This window comes from Rattus norvegicus, chromosome 5 (genome assembly GCF_036323735.1).
Source record: "Rattus norvegicus strain BN/NHsdMcwi chromosome 5, GRCr8, whole genome shotgun sequence".
NCBI lineage: Eukaryota > Metazoa > Chordata > Mammalia > Rodentia > Muridae > Rattus > Rattus norvegicus.
Window position 1 is genome coordinate 24,814,407 of NC_086023.1, and position 21,684 is coordinate 24,836,090.

The 21,684-nt window shown below is 40.6% G+C and overlaps 1 protein-coding gene across 5 annotated transcripts in view; it reads right to left on the minus strand.

The window, feature by feature from the left end:
* The window catches only part of Tox (thymocyte selection-associated high mobility group box), a 296,268-nt gene that overhangs the window by 141,920 nt on the left and 132,664 nt on the right, over nucleotides 1-21,684 (minus strand). For 4 of the 5 annotated variants that reach the window (NM_001108654.1, XM_006237844.5, XM_017593467.3 and 1 more), the window contains one exon: nucleotides 8,057-8,122. In NM_001108654.1, the coding sequence (NP_001102124.1) occupies nucleotides 8,057-8,122 (66 nt within the window). Of the gene's footprint in view, nucleotides 1-8,056; nucleotides 8,123-12,579; nucleotides 13,081-21,684 lie in introns of those variants that run through there. The other variant, XM_063287898.1, reaches the window with a different exon arrangement.

A 21,684-nucleotide genomic window follows, 5' to 3' on the forward strand; every position in this document is an offset into this window, starting at 1 on the left:
ATAAAGACACGTTTTATCCAAAGGTCCTACTCCTCCATGTGTTAAAGGCAAAGAAATTCAAAATATAATCGTGAAAAAGAATTGCTTGGAAAATGTATGAAATGCTAGTGTGTGCTGGTCCGCTGTGATCTACCCACACACACCTCCCCTCGCTGTCCGAGTGGCTTGCAGTCTCTAGTGGTCTTCCCACTGAATAAAGCAAGCTCCAAGTGGAGCTTGGCATTTCCAGGATCTGCTTTTACCACAGATGCTGCTCCATTCACATGTTTTTATAATTTTTATCGCTGAGATGCATTTCCCTAATGCCTGAAAAAACACACTATTAGACCACTATAATGAAATGCTTGGGCATGCCCAGCAACCAACATTCATTTTCTGAGAGTAAAAAATGAGTCTTATGTTCACAAATCCCACCGCTTGGAAATGTATATGATACACAACATTTAACCTGTCAGCAGCCTCATTAGTGTCAATGAGTAGAAACTGGCAATCAGGAATGGTGAGATTCACATGTGTTTATGTTTTAAAATGTTCCTGAAATAGCTCTGCTGGCAGGGATGAAACACGAATGGATTTCAGTCTCCATTTTATGGTCTATCTACATTTTTAAAGAAATTTGTATTTCACACATAGACAGTCATTTGTAATTAACAGAGTTAACGGCCTACGGAATAATAATAAGATATAATAGTAACAATTAATAATAACAATAAATTTAAGTTTAACCATACTGGTACATAAATGATGCAGAAAATATGCAGGAAGACTGATGTGGGCTTAATGAACATGTGCTCAAAAATATCTATTTGGATGGTGCCTGTATTCAGTCTCCATACAACCATTAAGACATTTTCATAAAGTGGAAGAAATATGTGAGTTATTTCAAGATATAATGCAGAAAAACAGACTTCCCTGTAAAAAGCCAATTTAGGAAGAAAACAACATAAACAATAGTAACTTGTGTGTTCAAGTGAAGCATCTTTTAAATTTTGAGTAATGAAGATGTCAAGCCAAATGCTAGAGTAGTTTAACTTAATTAGGTGGCCTATTTTTCCAGGCCTCCTTTCATTTCCCATTGAAAACTCAGCTTGTATGCGAGGCAACAGGAGCAATTTTGTCTGTAATGAATACCTCGGGGACCACGCAGTAATCATTTGAATGTTATTCTGAAGACTGGTTTGAGTAACTAGTCTGTGCTTGTTAGGATGCCAGACTCTGCTGGGCTAACTAGATTACTTGATACATGTGGCTTCATCATTTTATTGGGCCAATGGTCAAAAAGTCAGCTTAACTTTACTCCTGAAAATTTTCCAAAAGGAACCAATCTAAAAGCAATCGGTCTAATCCATGGCTCAAATTTATGCCAAGATCATGGATATTTTATGGACCGTGATAAAGAGAATTTTTTTTTAAAAATTTAAAAATACTCTTAAAAACACAACCCCTTCCAGGGCTGTTTTTACCATACCCCTTTTATACTCTGATCAACAGCATGTTCTCATTAGGAAAACATATAATTACAAAATAGAGTCATCGGCATGCTTAGAAATTTTAGAATGTAATTCTTAGAATAGATTTGGGAAAACATTGGTGCAAAACTGAACTTGGAGAGCCAAGGGGTCCCACTGATGTTGGATTGCTTACCATAAACAGCAGCAAGTTGCTGTGATGATAATTCCAGTTATTATTTAGCCGATTACCATATTAACACTGCGTGTCCTGTTCTTGAAATGACTCTCCCAGGAAGAGAGGGCACTGGCACCTCAGATTACATGTGTCTTGGTTAATACCACAATAAACCAAGTAATACGAGGTATGCTGCATTTTAGTAAGGCAAAATTGAGAATCCATGGGAACGGAAGTGTCATGAAACCAAAGAGACAAAAACACACACAATATGTTTATTCATTTACTTATCATACAATAAATAGTGCTGTAGATTCAAACAGCCCTAGGTACGCGAAGCCCAGAGAGAAAGAAGACCAAAAAGTTCCCACCATTTAGGGCTCACAGCCACATAGGGAAGACTCTAAGAGTATGTGTGCCATAGAGTAGCAAGCCTGCCCCTTCACATGAAAGACATGATGCCCTGCAAGACCTTGAAGTCCACCTCAGTTACAGTGAGGAGAAGTAGACAGGTGAGCAAAATGAGCAGGTAGGATGAACTCGTGGGGGATGGTGACAAGAACAGAATGGTTTGGTTGAAAGAAGAAATATCAAATGTGGAGTCAAGACTACCTGGGATCAAGTACAGCTTGAGCAATGAAGGCATCCCCACAGGACTGTGCTCACTGATCAGGTGATGTGTTAGAAAGTTTGGTGTGTAAGAAAGTCGGAGGGCAAGCATCACCAAACGATGAACTGGTAAGGTGAAGTCTACTGCTACCAGGGACAAGTTCCCAGATGAATCAGAAAGCAATGATGAAACTCATAGGAGAGTGTTCCCACATGTATTCATGCTCCTGGATTTTTATTTGTATTTTAAATAAACTGTAAGAAGTTTGAGCTAGTACTTCTTAAGACGGGAGGAAAACAGAACGCTTTTACTTTATTGTTATTGATTAGCTTCCTGAATGAAGAAGGATATGAGGCAATTATCTTACAAAGGGAAGGTTTGTTTTGCTTCAGACTTTTACAAGTTTCAAACAGGTTTCAGTCAAGTTTCAGCCCCTTTGCTTTAGGCTGGTGGTGGGCCTCCTAGATGGTAAGTGGAATCAAGAGAGAGAAAGGGTTCACGGTCTCACAATCCACAGTAAGACTGTGTTCCCTGTGGCCTAAGGATTTCACAATCTGCCCTATTTCCTAAAGGTGGTCCCTTCAAGATAGGACCACTGTGCAGAAGAAAATGAGGGTGACATTGGGACCTCTGGAGACAGCCACCCAAAGCACAGAGTTTACCATTTGCTTGAGACTGTGAACCTTTTGTAGAAGATATGAGACAGAATCCTGATGCACATTAGAGGTTGGAAGGAGGCAGAGAGAAAATGGAGCACACACTGAGAAGAATATAGAGTCTGATCTTAGGTATGGATTCTAACTTTTAGGGTGTGCTGTGATGCTCTAAGTTAATACAAACAACACATTTAAACTGAGGATAACAATCCCCAGAGAGGAGGACAACAGACGGAAAGGAAGAAGAAAGGTACAAGAAGAGGTACTGGAAATTGGACATTGAACTGCCTGAGGACCCAGCTATGCCACTCCGGGGCATATACCCAAAATATGCTCCAACATATAACAAGGACACATGCTCCACTATGTTCATAGCAGTCTTATAATATCCACAATATCCAGAAGCTGGGAAGAACCCAGATGTCCCTCAACAGAGGAATGGATACAGAAAATGTGGTACATTTACACAATGGAGTACTACTCAGCTATTAAAAACATTGATTTTATGAAATTCTTAGACAAACGGATGGAACTAGAAGATATCAACCTGAGTGAGGTAACTCAATCACAAAAAAATGCACATGGTATGCACTCTCTGATAAGTGGATTTTACCTCCAAGCCTTAGATTACCCAAGATACAATCCACAGACCACATGAAGCTCAAGAAGAAGGACAACCAAAGTGCAGATGCTTCAGTCCTTCTTAGAAGTGGCAACAAAGACAAAGTCTGAAGCAGAGACTGAAGGAAAGGCCATCCAGAGACTGCCCTGCCTGGGGATCCAGCCCATACACAGCCACCAAACCCTGACAATAGTGCTGATGCCAAGAAGTACATGCTGGCAGGAGCCTGATATAACTGTCCCCTGAGAGGCTCTGCCAGAGCATGACAAATACAGATGTTCATAGCCAACCATTGAACTGAGAATGGGGTCCCCAATGGAAGAGTTAGAAAAAGGATTGAAGGAGCTGAAGGGATTTGCAACCCCATAAGAACAACGATACCAACCAACCAGAGCCCCAGGGACCAAATCACCATCTAAAGAGTACACATGGAGTGACCCATGGCTTCAGCTGCATATGTAGCAAAGGATGGCCTTGTTGGTCACCAAAGGAAGGAGAAGACCTTGGTCCTGCCAAGGCTTGATGCCCCAGTGTAGGGGAATGTCAGGGCGGGGAGGCCGGAAGTGGTGGATAGGTGGGGGAACACCCTCATAGAAGCAGAGGGAGGAGGGACAGAATAGAGTGTTTATGGATGGGAAACTAGAAAAGGGAATAACATTTGAAATGTAACTAAAAAAATATCCAATAAAAAAGAAGGGGTGCTGGAAGCAGAATGGGGGAATGGGAATGGGACAATCAAATAGAAAAAAATTAGTATAGTCAAGGCAAAGGTCATGAAAAATGGAATTTCTCAAAGTTTTTTTTCAACCACAAAACATAAAAATTTCCATTAATGAATATCAGAAATACCTCAAGCAATGGACTATTCCCTGCATAAATATGACCCATCCTTCCCTACCTTTTCACACAGACCTATTCCTGAAGAAGCAGATCTCCTATGTCTATGAACCAGGGGCAAGACAAGGACTAGGACTGGACAGCAGGGAGCAGAGACAGATGGAGAGGCAATGTGAAAAGGAATGCGCCAGAAACATCCCCGGAAGAAGAAGGAATGGGAAGCAAGAGTGTGTATCCAAGGATAGACTATCTCAGGGCCCACAGAAGTCATGCATGAAGAAAACCAAACGACACCCGGCACTGTGATGTACTTAGTACTGAGGGTCACAGCCATCTTAATATAGGACACAACTAAGGAACTGTGGTGAGGTACTGCAGTGCTGCTGGGAGCCAGAGAGAAGAGCTGACCATGACGAACAGTAAGGAGGGCTCTACTGAAGGTGGATCTGACAAGACCAAGGAAGGTCTGGGGGTTACCAGCTCAGGCAGGAAGCCCTGTTTCTCACCACCTTGCCATGCATTCTGCCATAGCAGTCTAGGTAATTTTTGAGTTAAATTTTGTTGTATCTAGTCAAAATACCCAGTGCAAGTGGAGTTTATAGACATAATAAAATGACCAGTGAAACAGGCAAACATGGCTGTCATCACAGAGGAGCCCTTGTCTTGGTGTGTGGCTTGAACGTCATCTACTGCTTTGGGAGGAATCTCAAATATGTTAACAACCGTCTTCATGTTGCATGGTAGGTCTGCAGACTTATTCTTTCAACATATCTGTCCCTTTGTTTCTTAGTCTAACTCTGTTCTCACTCAAACATAGCAAGAAGGCTGTGGACCACTGTCCCCTTCTCATCTGACTCTCTTTTAGTCTCTTCACAGCTTCTCTCAAACTGGACAAGCCAGATCTCCACAACATGGTCCCTTCAGACAGGGTTTGGACACACACACACAAAGAAATATTGCATTGCATGGAGTAAGATGATTATATTCAGGGTTAAAACAAGTGAGAGAGTGTTTAAATCCAAGTCCTGAGTGCCCAGAACAGTTACAGCTGTTAGAGTAGAAAATAGTCAGTTTTCCAAGCATGGTGCCAGGGCGCAGTGGCAATGTTATGGGCTTTTATTACATACTTGTCAGTCTTATTATGGGTGGTGTTTTCAATTTAAAATCTGCCTATCAATTACCAAGCCATATGCAGAAACATTTAAGGGTCTGTATACACTAGCTTAAGAGGTAGAGAATGCTCTCAGCAGATAGGGCAAAGAGCCCTTGGAGACTGTCTAAAAGAATATCATTAATTTTTACAGTGTACTTTCGTTTCTGGAGCAGCTCCAGCCTAGGCTTTCTATAAAAATCATCTCAAGTTCAGGATTATGCTACTTGCTTGCAGAAGCATTGCGGCAACAGCACTGTTCCATATGCTGCTACTTAGCAACGTGGTCTGTAAGTCCCACAGCAGGCACGGAGTTGAGAACTAAACAGGAATTACAATGTTGACGGATGCCATGAAGCAACTTGTCCTGGGCCCACTAAGCTATGCAGCTGTTTGATGTTAGGAAACAGAACAAAACTCCTTTCTTTCCTACGTATGGCGGAGATCGTATTTATGATCGCCTAAAGGATACGTTGATTAAAATCGCCAAAAAGAACACCAGGCAATGAATTCTTGAGCACCGTGTATCGCAGGAAACAGAAAGAATGTTCAGTGTAAAATTTAGCAGGGGCCATTTGACTTGGGTAATTTGTGAAGTTTATTTGCCTCCAGGGTAGGTATTCTCTTACTTAGTCTAATTTTTAAGACAACTCATTCTAAAATCATTTGAACACATTATTTTAAGATAAACCTAAAATAAAATTAAAAGGTACCTTGTTCCTGGCTCACAAAGCTGCCATATCTTTAGAAAGCACAAAATTATTTAGATCTCTTTTCTTCCTTCATCATAAACAGTCATTCTATTGGAAACATTCTTAGGAACTCCTAGCAGAAATATTAAGAAGAACAATGTGGCTTGTTTGATTTTAGTAGGGTATTAATATTCCACACTGTAGTCGAATTTAGAAATCTAAGGAGCTGAATCGCTTAGATGCATAGATTCTGAAGTTGCCATTCTTTATCCAAAACTCTTTAAAACAGACATAATGATTCTCTGTGAGTGAGCAGCTGCTTCATAACTGTAATCATTTATTGAGTTTGTGTTTCTACTGTTTCAAACAAATTCAATTAGCCCTCACACTTCAAAACCCTAAAGGCCCGAAAGAGACGGTACCGGGTGGCTTTAATCTAATAGTAATACTAAACTTGTCAGTACAGTTTTGGGATTGATGGTTAGAAGCAAATTAATAGTAACATTTTTCATTTTTTAATCAAACAGTCCTATTCAGAACTACCTATGGGTCCTGGAGGGTGCTCAGCAGAATGAATTTAGTAAAGGAAAAATTCTACATGCAAAAAAAGCTTCCCTTTCAGACTGGTTCCTATGCAGATCTTCTCAACGCAAATGGAAGAAGGCAGACTCCCGGCCTTTGAACTTCATGGTAACCTTTATGCTTCAATGATACAGTGGAGTGTCCAGGCACCAAGGCAGTGGTCGCAATGCCTTCTAAATGGATGCTGAGTCCATGGAGATGTGTGCCTGCCTGTTTTTAGTTAAGCTGGAGATATTTGCTCATAGAGAGACCTCCTATTATATGCACTAGATTGAGTTTTCTGTCAACCACTGTGAAAGAAAATGTTTTCCTATGTAGCCCCTTTGCACCCCTTTCCTCTCGGTGACCAGACCAACTCGGGCTGATAAATAGGCACTGAAAACTACTACCTGGGAGTTTATGCTTTCAGTGGCTGGTATGTGAAATTCCAGGCAAATGTCATTTTTACTATTGAGGAAAAAAACATAGGTTCATGTCCACAAAGTGCTCCCGTGAACTCTCCCTCCTCTCATGTATTCGCTTATTTATTTTTGCTTATAGTGTTCTGATATTCTATGTTATCCTGGCATCCTGGGGCAGTTATAATTTTGCTTTAACTGCCCTCTCTGGATTAGGGGGCCAGGTTTTAAGTATCTAAAAATAAATAGGCAAGCATTTACTTTTATAAATGTAACCGTTTACATTCTCCGTCTCCTTTTGCTGTCAGTTCTCATGATGAAATACCTTGTCAGCCCTTCCCAGGAAATGGACACAAAGGTGCCCTTGAAAGGTTTCAGTCATGCTTATGCTCTGGGGTCTAAAAGCTGCTCTCTCCCCTGTTACCAGAAAGTCCCCAAAGCAGCCATCTAGGAGCCACCAGCCACAGTGCCTCGGTGATGAACACAGCAATTGGAAATCGCTCCAAACGGCTGATAATTGAAGCTATTGGTGGCGTGTGTAGCTTTCCATGATAAACTCCTCCGCAGTCAGAAACACAAATAACTTGCACCTGTAAAGACTTTATTTCCTAAAGGTAACACAACTGTTTAGGAAAGCTCACGCTGGCAAAGCAGCTGTTTGCCATTCTGGAGGGGAAGCAAGGTAGCATCCTTCAACAAATGCCAAGGCTGGTATTTTATCAGCTCCACTCATTAGCTGGAAACAAGGCTTAAATGCTTTGTTTATAAATTATGATTATTCCTGATTGCAGCAGTTACTGATAGTGCTCCTCATTTGCAATGCAACTCTTTGAATTTGTTTAATTACAATTTGAAACAAGGCAGAGAAGATTAATTAACCCACCTGGCTGACTGGCACATAGTCCTGGCTCGGCTCTGTCATGCTCATATACATGTTCTCACCGTCAAACTGCAAATGAAATAATAGTAAACATTGAGCCATCTTGACTGCGTGTATGTTTTTCTTTCTTTCTTAAAAAAAAAAAAGAAACAAAAAACAAACCCTCACCATCAACCTGGGAAACAGTAGCCATAAAACAATACCAGGGCTGAGAATATGAAAAATCTGTTCTAGTAAGTGAGCCATCTCTTTCCTTTGATGTTTCTGTTGTCATCCTTCCTGACCCCGCGTGTCAGTGATTTGGAGTAATTAGTGCTCTAGTAATTACAGCAAGCAAGCAAGAAATGAATGGTTTCCTTTCATCTGCAATCTGTTTTAAAACAAAATGGCTCATTTTGCACGCCATGTATACATACTGCAGTTGGGTTGTAATGAAGTATTAAATGAATGGCACGCTTTCTGAAAGGGAAAGAAAAAAAAACCATAATGGAATATACGAGGAGGCGCAGCTCCGTGCATTCTGAGTTTAGCTCTCACAAAAGAAAAAGTGCAGAGCTTCATAATGGACTAAAGCTTGCTTCACTCTAATAGCCTCCTGATTAAAAAACCATTTTAAATTGATAGTGATAGTCGAAGAAGCATGTGCCACCAGAGCCATGACTAAGAATGGGCTGTGAGAACACCAATAATAGCATACAGGTACCATGATCCAATTTCTCTTCCTGAAGAAATTCAAATGCACAGAATGAATACAAACAGGCAAAGGCATACAGATCGACCCATATATTTGCAAGTTGGGAACAGAGAGAAGGAGGCTATTCACAAGGCAGCCCTGTTGCAAAACTGCCAAACAAGCCACAGCATTGACCGCACCAAAGCACACTTGGCAACGTTGGCTTTGAATCACTCCATTGAGACTTAATCCTCCTCCATCTTGAGTAAATGGGAAATGAGGAAAACACTCCTCTTTAGTTTAAGGAAGAATTTTTTTCCCTGAGTTAATCATTAAATGGACTGATAAAATCAGCTTTAAAACTAGGTCTGGATAGACTCTCTGTGGTAGGCTTTTGAGACATAGGAACTTGCAAATGTGTGAATCTACTTTTCAAAACAAAGCCACCATTGATAGAAGTACAAGCTTTTGGTGATACGGACATCTTTACATACCACCAAATGATACACAAACAGAAATCCGTGAGGTAGAGACACCCTCTTCCACCCCGTAAGGATTACTAGCTCTATAAGAAGGTTAAAGAAGGTCCACAGATATATCAGAGCCTCTACTCTAGTCGGCAATAGTGAATTGTGGCGGTAAGAGGCCCCTCCTAGCACTGAAGAACTCATCAGACCCACCTTAAATACTGAAAGGTTTTCTTCATGCACTGCCTTATAAAAGCCGTTCATGTCATGCCTACTACCTACCTAAGTGGTTACAAGATCTTTTATTGAATAACATGCTCGCACAATTCAGAGATTAGCACAAGGCTCCGGGACCTTGAGTCCTAGTGACTTACCCCAGGCCACAGCTCCACCAATCAAGTGTCCTTCCCCTAAACGCCACTCACCCAACATGTCCAACAGCTCAAACCCAAACAAAGAACGTCATGGGGAATCTCCCGCATGGCCTGCCGTGGGGTACACTGGTTTGTTTGCAAATGTTTTTAATGTTGAAATGCCAAAGAACCACTTAAAATATGGACACTTTTTTTTAAACTAAAACTAGACGGAGCAGAAGTAGTGGAGTGAATCAGATGTTCTGTGGTCCATGCATATTCTAGAATGTGTTACTTTCTATATCATCTACTCAAACTCAGTTTTTAAATTTGGCATCAGTCTCAAGCCAGCTCAGGCTTTGAAGTTTTGGTTTTAGTCTATCCAAACTGTAGGCTAATTGAATATGTTCATGTTACCGTTCTGGATGAACACTTTCCCTCGAAATGTACCAAAGTTAAGTAATTTTGAACCAAGGCTGAAATAGCATTTCAAAGTAAAACGTATGCAGTTACAGACATTGTAACTTTTCTAGTGTATTCCATGTCCCCTCTACCTATACACATATATGCTGATATGCATTAATTAACTTAATGTTTGAGTCTATCGACAGTTAGATGCCATTATTAATACTTGCATAGTATAAACGAGCAAACAGAGAGGCAGAACAATTTAACTAGAGGCTGAGTTATGCACTTCTCCCAGGCATGTCTGGGAGTAAGTCCAGGCTGACTGGCACGTGCGTTCACCAACAGGGCTGGACAACATATTCTGAGTCATAACGGTGAGTTACTACTAATTCTGGAACAGTGTTCTTGCAGACTGGTGACAGTTCAGGTTAAAGTGTCCCTAATTTGAAAGTTGGAAAGCCAAATTGCTTTAAAATTCAAGACATTTTAAGCACCACTATGTTGTCACAAATGTAGAACTCCACACATCTTTCTGCAGTCAAAATAATGCAGGCACACTAAAAATAGTATATGAAATTGCCTTCTGATTACAGATATATAAATGTGAGCGTCTTGCTTACATTTAGGATATCTCCCCCTCTCTCTCTTGCACACACACACACACACACACACACACACACACACACACACACACACTCCAAAATCTTAAAAAATGTGAAATTCAGTACATAACATTTCAGATAACCTGTTTACCGAAATTTAACCTGTATCTTTGATGATGGTGAGATACTGGTTCAGAATTTCCATCATGTTGAAGAGTGATGTTTTTCACACCACAACTGAGTCTTTAGTATTAAGCTTGTCAGAATGACACTGGATGCTCAAAAGACTGGGTAGGCTAGGGTGGCTCGTTTTATCAGTTAAACGAACTGGACCTTGGGGTACACAGATATCTTGCAAAATGTTTTCTGGGGCATGTCCCTGAGACTACTTTTAGATAACACATTTGAATAGGTAAACTGAACAAAAGCAGACTGTTCCCAATACACATGTGCCATATCCAATCAACCGAAGACCTGATTTCTCCGATCCAGTGAGAAAATGTCACCCCTATGTTTTTCTGCCTTCATGGTTCACTAAAGCACTGGCTTTTGTAAAGTCTCAAGCCTATCAGTAGCTTTCTTCAGGCTCTGGATTTCTAATTGTATATTTAGAATTACTCAGTCTCTGTAACTCTATGTTAATGTTTTATAATTAATCTGCCCACCCAAACACACACACATGCACACACCCTCTACTATCTATCTGTCTGTCTGTCTGTCTATCTATCCATCCATCTCTACTTATCTATCTCTCCTGTTGACTTTATTTATCCAGAGAACAATAACACAGGTAACATCTGTTCAGAACTCTTTAGAATCATATCTTTGGTAGGCACACTGGCAAACATCTATTGTCCTGGCACGAAGGAGACAGAAACATCAGGATCTTGAGTTTGAGGCCAGCCCTGGCTGTACAGAAATATCCTTTTTAAGAAAAAAGATAAGGAGAAGAGTGGTAGAAAAAGGAATGAAGTGTGTGTGCATTATTTCTGGAGGGCATAACACACAGAAACACTCGGTTCTTGTGTGCACTTGCTTTCTAGACAGTAGGGCCTAGTTTGCTGGGAGAGTTATTTTGCTGTTTTGCTAGAAGAGTCATTTCCCCACTATGCTACATTCTGTGCCTACCCACCCTGCAAGTCACTTCCATAGTTCCAATGTGCCTTCCTTCCCTTCTACACTTGGAAGTATTTCCTAGGGCTTGCTGCTCCCATCAATCAGTGAAGGTCAGTCGTGCCCAGCCTGTGGGCTCCCCTGGGTAGGTCTGGGTTTCTGGGAAGATATTGTGTGGAGGAATGGACTACACTCAAGAGTGGATGACCTGAATTCACCATGGTGTTTCTTTGGGCCCCATAAGGTTGAATCAGCTTTAGATTATTTAAACGGTTTACTATCTAATTAACAAATCATCCTTGTTTCATTAAACACATTATTTTCCTAAATAAACTGAGAATGGTCTTAGAAGAGAAAGAAGATTGAATTTCCAGACAAGGTTTTGACGAATTTTTGCTTTGTCATTGGATGACATTTAGGACATTGGACGTTACACAAACACATTACCATTGAGCTCCATCCCTAGTCCTCACCACTGCCTTCAGGGTGATTTATTCAAAGTAAATTCGGTTGAGGAATGGGGGAGATAATTCAGTCAGTTGAGTGTTTGCATGCAAGCGTAAAACCCATTCAGTCTGGAATTCTCATAATTTTTAGCCTAACTGGTGGGAGACTAGGTCCAAGCAGTGAAGATGATGGCATCTGATGGACACATGAAGTTGACTCTGGCCTCTAAGCACATACATACATGTGCATTTCCACATACATAAATGTAGGTGCGTGCGCTCACATGTGAGTGCACACACGCGCGCGCGCACACACACACACACACACACACACACACACACACACACACAGAATTGATTAATTTACAGGCAGAACCCTTGGGAAGAAAAGAATAGAAAGTACAGAAATGATAAGCTCCCCTGTATGAGTTGTAAAACAACAATCTGTACATGTCTCAACATACCTCCACCATCTCCTTGTGTATTAAGGCTTGCAATTGGACCATGAGCAAGACAGAGAGAGGGCAAGGATATCCTGACCCAGCTCCTCCCCCATCAGGCTGGATTTTCATAGCTCACCACACCCTGTCCAGGAGCTGTTGCCAGGGCCTCAGCAGGCCTCCCGCTACTCCAACCATCTTAAAAGGCATCCGATGTTGTGGGCTGAAGGCCCGTTGTCATTTGAAGTAGAATTATAGCTCACAGAGTCCTAGAATTTTGGGTTTGGAAAGCTCCCTAAAGACATTTATCTGAATTTCTCACATCATAGTGGAAGAAATAGCTGCTTTGTTAGTCACATGAACCATCTGGGAATAGAAACAAGGTCTGGATTTGGAGTAGAAAAGCTTTCCACTATGATATACTGCTTTATTTTCTATTATTCGTATGAAGTAGGTGGAGGTTGGACTGTATGGCTACAGATGTTCCTCAACCTGCAAAGGAGTTATGTCCTAATAGAAACATTGTTAAGTGAGAAAAATATACACGGAGCCTGTCCAATCTACTAAACATCCCAGCTTAACAAGAAAACACCTCAGAGTGCTGCTTGCTTCCACTTATGACTGCATGGCTGACTAGAAGCTGCACATTGCTGTCACTGCCCAGAACACAGAGAAGACTGAATTGCATGTTGCATGCCCAAGAAAAGAACAAAATTCAAAATTAGGATTAGGGATCCAGGAATGTTGTTTAGAAACAGAAAAGTTGCTTAACATATACAAAGCCCTAGTCTCTACCCTGGCATCATTAAATAAATAAATAAATAAATAAATAAATAAATAAATAAATATAACAATTGTGGTGTCTACTGAATGCATATTGTTTCTGCATTCTCATAGAGTAAAGAAGGTGTTAACTTGAACCATTATAAGTGAGGGGCTGTCTTGTATGTAGTGTGCATTTGGTGTGAACCATAGTAAGGGGCTGTCTTGTATGTAGTATATATTTGGCGTGTTCACAGATCTGGAGGCACAGCCGAAGTGTTATTATGCTCTATTGACCCCAATTCCCTCTACAAGAATCACATATTATATAACCATTATTAGATTATTACTAATTACCACAATAAAGTTGTTTCATTAAACATAACCAACTGCATTTACCTATGCTTTCTGCTTGTTGCTCTTAATATTCTTAGAAGTCAACTGAATTTAGGCATTATAACTTTTCAAAATGTATATGACCACACTAGGGCTTTTAATTTCCATGTTTTCTCAATTTAAAATCTGTAGTGAAGTTTAAGAGAATAAATAGACCAAGTTCTTTAAATCTAAATGTAAATGGCCTCAACTCAGGATTAGCTCTTCTGACCAAGCGCTTTTATATTTATTGTGTTTTCATTTCAAAGCATCAGTGATGCGATCACATAAAGACTCATTTATAATCTTCCACTACAGTTTTTTAAAATTGTTTTGAGAGGATATTAACCAAACCCATAATCCCAAAGAGCCTTTCAAACTAGGCAGTCATTATTTCTTCCAGTTAAAAACAGAAAACAGACATGCAGCGCTGTGTGAACGTAGTCAGTGATGAGCAACACTGGGCCATGTGACCCTGGGCCATGTGAAGCTCTCCAAACAGGAACACAGGAAACAGCAGAGCGAGGACACACATGCACATCAGTCACTGGCTCTGGTATAAGACACGGTGCCTTTTCTTATGGAAACGATGAAAAGAAAACCAAAAAACTGCTGCTAAAGGAGAGAGGTAGAGAAAGGGAGGGACACACATACAGAGAGAGAGAGAGAGAGAGAGAGAGAGAGAGAGAGAGGGAGAGAGAGGGAGAGAGGGAGGGAGAGAGAGAGAGAGGGAGGGAGGGAGGGAGGGAGAGAGAGAGAGAGAGAGAGAGAGAGAGAGAGAGAGAGAGAGAGAGAGAGAATGAACAAATCTCAAATCTCAAGGAATGCAAAAATACCACACTGTGTCTATGAGGGAAAAACCTCACATTTCTACATGTTTTCTACAGGAACTGTTAACTACCAAAAAACAAAAACAAAAACAAAAACAACCCCAAAAAACAAAAAACAAAGGCTAAGAACAAAAATGTTTATGACAGTGACAGATGACCTTTCCTAGACAATCTATTAGAACAAATCATAAAAAGAAGTAATACATTTCAAAATGAGATTTCCATCCTTGTATTGTTTGGCCCAGCATGAGAAGCTGTATATCTTTCTTTCTTTACTGTAATGAAAGATGTAAAGACTGGGCAGCATGTCCAAGCCTTTCGATGTTTTGTCTGGATGCAAGGTGGAACTGGGGAATTAGGTCAGCAGTGGAATGCTTGCATAGCAAATACAAGACCTTAGCTTCAATCCCCTGAACCTGAAGGAAAAAATCACATTGAAAGAAACACCTTGAAAGCTAAGCACAAACAAATGAATGTGACAATGTGAACAGTTAGAAGGCTAGTCACATGGTCACAGGGATCTAGGAGGATCTCACCCCTCCATAGCTACAGTGTTCTGTTTCGGTCAGGAGACAATGGATGGGGAACACTTTTCTATGTTTCGTCCAGTTCGAAGGCTGCCCTGCTAATGTGCAGCAGTCGTCCTGTGTGCTGAACCCTGATGAATACATTGGCTATGTGGCTGGTGCAGGTGGAGTCACAGTGTAGCACAGGCAAGAGAAAGAACCTAGCTATTCTGCTTCCAAGTCTGTATGCCGCAATGAGGTCTTCAGAGAGAACTGAGCTGGATAGGAGGATGGCTGACTCCCTCAGGCCCCTGGGACCTGAACTAGAGTGGGTAAAGAAGGCCCTGTGGATCTGAATAGCATGCAGTTGAGTAACACAGAAAGAACACTAGACCACAGCTTATGACCTAGATTTTACTTCGAAACCAAATAAATGTTCTCACTGGATGGCTGTCGCAGCAGAACATTTACTTGGGGGATGATGCATCACCTTTGAGGATTCTGAAACCTTAGATTTTCATTATCAGCTTCATTTTTTTCTAGAGATGTCTTGTGATACAACATGACTGCTGCATGAATTTCTAAAGTTCAGGGCATGACTGTCATGCAATGTCTTTGGTGTCCTGACTGCTCATATAGTCAAATGGCCATGGGATTCCTAATAGACTCCGCACAAACAACAGGGACCCCATTATGATTTAAATCAGTTTTAACTTCTTCCTTTGGGGGCACTTCTGACCTCATCACATACATAGGTTCCATTACAGTTGCCAGGCAGCAACTATCACAGCTCCTAGTATATAGATGATGAAAAGTTTGTATACTCCTCTGAGACGGATTGAATCTCAATCTTCTAACAACTGTCTTCCTGATTAAGGAAGTAGCAAAAGCTAGTAACCCCAGGATTAGCTAGTAACCTTTGCCTAGCTAGTAACCCCAGGGTTAGCTAGTAACCTTTGCCTAGCTAGTAATCCCAGGGTTAGCTAGTAACCTTTGCCTAGCTAGTAACCCCAGGGTTAGCTAGTAACCTTTGCTTCCAAGTGTAGCTGATGCCAATTCCATAGTCATAAAGCATTTAAAGATCCTATACATAGCCACAGTAGCTATGTGTCCCCTCAGCAGAGTACCAGGCTCTAAGGAAAAACACTGCCTCTGAGTGGGAGCCAGAGAAGGTTGTGCCTGCATTAGCATCTGCAATCCTGCATGTGGTAGCTTAGGGTATAGGGGTATTATGAAAGGAAGGAACAAGCCCTGTGTGTTTCCTGTGGTCTTCCCGGAAATGAACCTCACACCCATTGCTGTAGAGGCATGGCCAGTTGGAAGCAGTGCAGTGATTGGATCCCTAGCCCTCCTCCCAGACAAGCCTCCATTCCATCACTCAGACTGCCCAGGGGTTGCGTTGCCAGGGTTAACCTCTGAGCTTTCATTCATTACAGGGTAGGCCAGAACAACCTCTGTTGGCACTGATGGTGAGTTCTGTAGGGTTACATGAATTTCACCCATGCTTTTTCCTTCTTTCACTGTATTATGGTTAAGAGTTCTTAATTCTCTCCTACATTTTTGTGCAAAGGCTAAAGTCAGCTGAAGAAGCACATAGATAGAAGAAATAACCAGCCAACCGTACAAACAAATGAAAAATCCCCAAAAGTCATTTACCACAAACCTTAAACACCAAGCAATCAGTTTTCATTATGCATTGTGTTGGAAAGAAAAATCGTGTAGATGAAAGCTTAACTATCAAGCTCTTCTGCTGAGTTTAATGAAAATTCATTTAAGTCAGTCAAAACACTCGAGATAAACTTATATGTCTTTACAAAATATGCACCTAAAAACTTCTAAAGAGCAAATGTTGCTAATACTGCAAGGTATTATCTCATAAAGGAATACCTACATAATTCTGAAATTCTGTAAAGATTGAAGCTGTAAGGCTGTGCTTCTGTGAGGAAACACAGAAATGAATGTTTGCCTTAGAACATTCCTTGGCTTCATCTTGCTTCCAACCAATTTTTCTGAATCTCTCAAAGGTATTTGAGAAGTGCCTAAGACTTGCTGTCAATTTTTAGCTTACCTCCACAACCTATCAGCTATTGCCACATTTACCACAGAACCTAAGTTCTCCTTCAGTGTGGAATAAGAAGAATAAAAGCAATTAGCAGAGGGGATGCTGGCTTCTGCAATGTCAGTATCCCCTTTTAAATAAAGGACATTTTCAGTACCTAACACATAGAGAAGACAGTGGGAATCTTTTTCAACCTGTATCTGGTCTGGAAGAGTTTGCTCACTTCTGAGAATCTCCAAGCAAGAGAAATGTGAGGCTAGGAAGAAATTAGGATATCGAGAAGAAGGGCATTGAGTGACCAGATACACATGAGTAACAGTGAGGTTATCATCAGACTGGTTCAGAAGATCACGGACATTGAGTGATGACTAGATATTTATAACAATAAGTTATAATCAGACCAGGTTAGGGGCAGTTGAGTGGATAGAGGAGAAGTGCAGCTTTTTAAGAAGACCGAGGACAGATAATGTTCGAGTAATTTTGAGACTAAAAGTGATGGTAAAAGTATCTATAAATGTTTGGGGTCATGAGGTGGGTAATTTCATCTCTCTTAGTAATTACTCAGACAAACAGCATTTGGACTGAGTTGAACAGACTCGAATATTTAAATCTAACAGAAGAATAGGTCTAGGAATGTATGTTGTGACACGGGAAGAGTGTGACCAATGAAAAAATGCAACTGGCTTCATTGTGACATGTCTCAGCCACCTCTTTTCTTTTTAAAGATTGTCTTCAGTATTTTTTTTTACACTCCAGAGTTCCTATGTTTTAAGTAAAAGTATGGTGATATTTTAAAGAACCACAGGAGAAAAATCTTCCAGGTCACTGGGTTTGAGGATGGCTCTTCTTCACCCCTTAAGGGCCAAGATCTGCTTAGGAAACAAAGTTGTGAGAGAAGGTGCAATGGTGTGTTTTTATCGTCTTCAAATATTACGTGGTTGTAGACATTTTGTCACTTCCATAGATGATCTTATGAACTTATCATCTGATGGAACTTTCTCAGATAACTTATCAATATTTTAGTGGAGATGAATCCATTGTTCGTCCTCCTGCTTAAGTTTTATACATGAAGTATCATCCTCCCAGGGAATCCTCATTGCAATTGGTCTGAGTTCCGATCTGAAGGCTCCCCCTGCTTCCTCCTTGCAGAAGGTTTAACTATTCTGCACAGGCATTCGTTCACACCCCTGCTCCTAGTTTACAGTTTGGCATTTGTTTGTTTGTTTGTTTGTTTGTTTTGGAAGGGGCTACATTGCAGATATTTTATCCTCTCCTTTTTGGAACATGACAGGAATACACTAGAGCTGAAGCTGGGACTCCTGCGTAAGGCAGTGTATCTATGCCCACTCAAAGCATCTTTCACCCTGTAGTGAGGAACAGTTTTCCTAAAACTGAGACTGGGAGATATTGCCACATTATGCTAACCATCCCACCTAAGACAGCCATGCTGATGCATTAAAATTAAGTGTTAATCCACACATGCCTACATAGCACTGTGATCATGATTCACTGTTTCTCAACCAAATGCTTATTTAGCACAAACTTATGTGCAGAGTACACAGAAAACCCCACAGGTCTGGCAGCTCTCATATCATTTTACCAACAGTCAGAACAAGTGCTAGACAATTGGTGTCGAGTGCTTTAGACTCTGTGCACTTTCCCCTCACGTTTCTCCAGGAACTAGGCTCTGTGCTTCTGTCCAGACCCTGGGACTCATACGCCTTCCAAGAGCTCCACTCACTTTAGGTGTCTTATTCTTTCACACTTTACTTCTTAATAAGATGATCAGTGAATTCATCAACCGACTTGGAGCGTATTGGAGTGTGAGAGGTGATATTACCACTAATTATTAGAAACCAAGCATAAATGTGGAATATCCTAACCATGAAGTTTTCCTACCAGAAGTCAAAGTTTCTGGATGTCATTGGTAATGTCTCTTCCCTGCCTGTGTAAGCTGTCTATAGCATCGTGTGCTTATGTCGTCCTGTGTCTCATTGTACTGTCCTCAGTTTCACTCTCGAATTTAACCATAGGTACTGTGAGACCAGAATCTTTCTGATTTAAGCCTGTCATAGTTCAGTGCTCTCTTAGTGATGTGCTCCTGTCCATTAAAGGAATGAGTTAATAAAATTCAGACCTGTATGTTGAGAACTATACCATTGGAGGAATCTCGTGTCTTCACGATTCTCCAGTAACATTTATTTGCTATGCATCAATTTTCAAATAGTATTTGTGCTTGGAGATTTGTCCTCTGGGGGTATGAAACAAAGGCACCCAGATCACATATCAGTTTTTTTGTACTTATTGTTACGTAGAGATAAACTTTCTTCAGACACTCTACATGTGGAATATTTTGAAAGGAAGCTCATTTTACAGGAGTTTGGATAACAATTCCAAGCTTTGTAAGACAGAGTTGCCCAGACTTCAGGTTCCTTTATCCTGGCATTAGCTCCAGGTCAAACATGTGTGTTTTCATACCAGGCATTGTATGAAATGTAAACCATGTCACTAAAGTTAGACCAGCATTCTGATGAACAGTTGTCAGGCCTCACAGACTAAGGGAGTCTCCTTATTTTCATTTACCAGATAATTTGAAGGTAAACTTGGGATCTTGTCTATGTGCAGATATGGTAGGACAGGAAAGATATTGGAAGGAAATGGCTTCTTGGAGGGGTCTGAAATTAAAGGCCCAGATCAGAGTCAGGGCCTGGTGTTTCCTTTTAGATTGGCTTTGGGATGGAGATTGATAAATATAGTTTCCTTCTTTGATTTTTGTCAGAGTCAAATGAGACGTGCAAATGTATATGTGAATTCTAAGGTGCTATACCCTCATGTGCTATGCTCAGTTGTGGAAACCATGGGACTTCCCCTCAGGCGCGTTTGTTTAACGGTTTCCATCAGTGATTGGAAAGGTAATAACAGGAAAGTAGTGGAGACTACGAACTCTGCCTCAATTTGTCTGCAATGTACCTTTAAGACAGAAAATTACACTTAGGTCTATGTTTTATTGCCGTATGTACAAATTCAGTCAAACACTAAATACAGGATGATACAGGGAAAGTAAAGGAAAAAAGGAAGAGACAAAAATTAATCATCAAGTCCTCATACCAACTGTGCATGCATGGGCAAGCTGTGAACATAAACATGTCATGCACACTCGTATATGCTTTCTTCCCATGCGCACAGAATATTATTCTTGTCCCAGGTTTTAATCGGCTAAGACGTAACTTATCTGTAACTATACTTGAGGGCACCTCTTGGGATTCGCTATTAAAAACTTTCACACAAAACTAGAAGTTGTCTGGAAGGACACAGCCCTGTACAACTCTTCTCCCAAATAAACTGAAATCATCTACTCACAGCAAGATACATTGTATCTTCTTCATCAAGACAATCTACCCATTAACCTGATTTATCATCATTGAGAATTGAGTTGTCAAATAGTTTGTCCCGAAAGTACAGGATTATGTGCCTCAGTGTAGTCCTAAAACATTGGATGGCATAAAACTTCTGTACATGTTTTTCATAGCTCATTGGTTTTATACATGAAATTGTCCTCAAGCTAATAATCACTTCATTGAACTACATACCCATTTGTACCCATTTGCTGTTCTACCTTAACAATTATACAGCCTAGTTATACCCTAAGGTATTTCAGCTCTCCTGACCATGGCTTCTGCTACTACTATAGGAGAACTGACATCACATCTGGCTTCCTCCGCTCTATTATGCACCTCTGCAAGAAGAGATGCATTATTAATACCTTCTGCGCATTTCATATTTGCTATGAAAGACTTTGACATAACATATTTTTATAGCCATTAAGTTAATTAATATTAATGTTAGATTAAGTGGTTTCAAGAATTTTTTGTTAGAAATGCCTTCTGAATGGTTCTCGGCGGAGTGTACATATTTTAAATATGTCTAATGAGTCCTGTCTCCAAGAAATTCTTCACTGTTACTTGAGACATTAAACTTGAACAAATAACTTGAACACACCAAAGAAAGAACAGGCTGGACGCCAAACGCTAGAGCAGACTAAATGATCAAAAGTGGAGTTTTATTTTTTAAAAAGCAAAACAATGTTGCCTTTTCTTCAAAACTAACACACATTTCTCCAAAAGTCATGGTATTGTGTCTGATCCTCACTCCACATAATTTAAGAGCAAAGCTCCCAGGACTCATGGCAGGAAATAGGCCCACAGTGATTATTTAAAATCTATATTTTATAATACCTGCTGGCGTCCATTTTTAGTCAATGAGCCCACATGGGTGAAGGCCCAACTGCATTAACGATTTCAAAAGCTAATGTGGTTCACAAAACCTATACTTGGCGACCTTGATGTGCACTGTAAACTCTGCTTTTTAAAACACCGCATTTCACGCTGTTAGATGGTTGGTGGGAAAAAGTTTAGGGATACGCTTGTGTCGCAGTGGCAGCCAGGCTCAAGGTCTCTGTTATTTTCTTCATAACTTCTCTTTACACTTTCTCCGTCAGTAGCTACTGTATACTATTTTCAGTCAGGTAGTCTTTGAGAGTTAGGCTCACTAAGTATATCAAAGTTTGTTTTTATTTCCTTTTCAACTGCTTATTCAA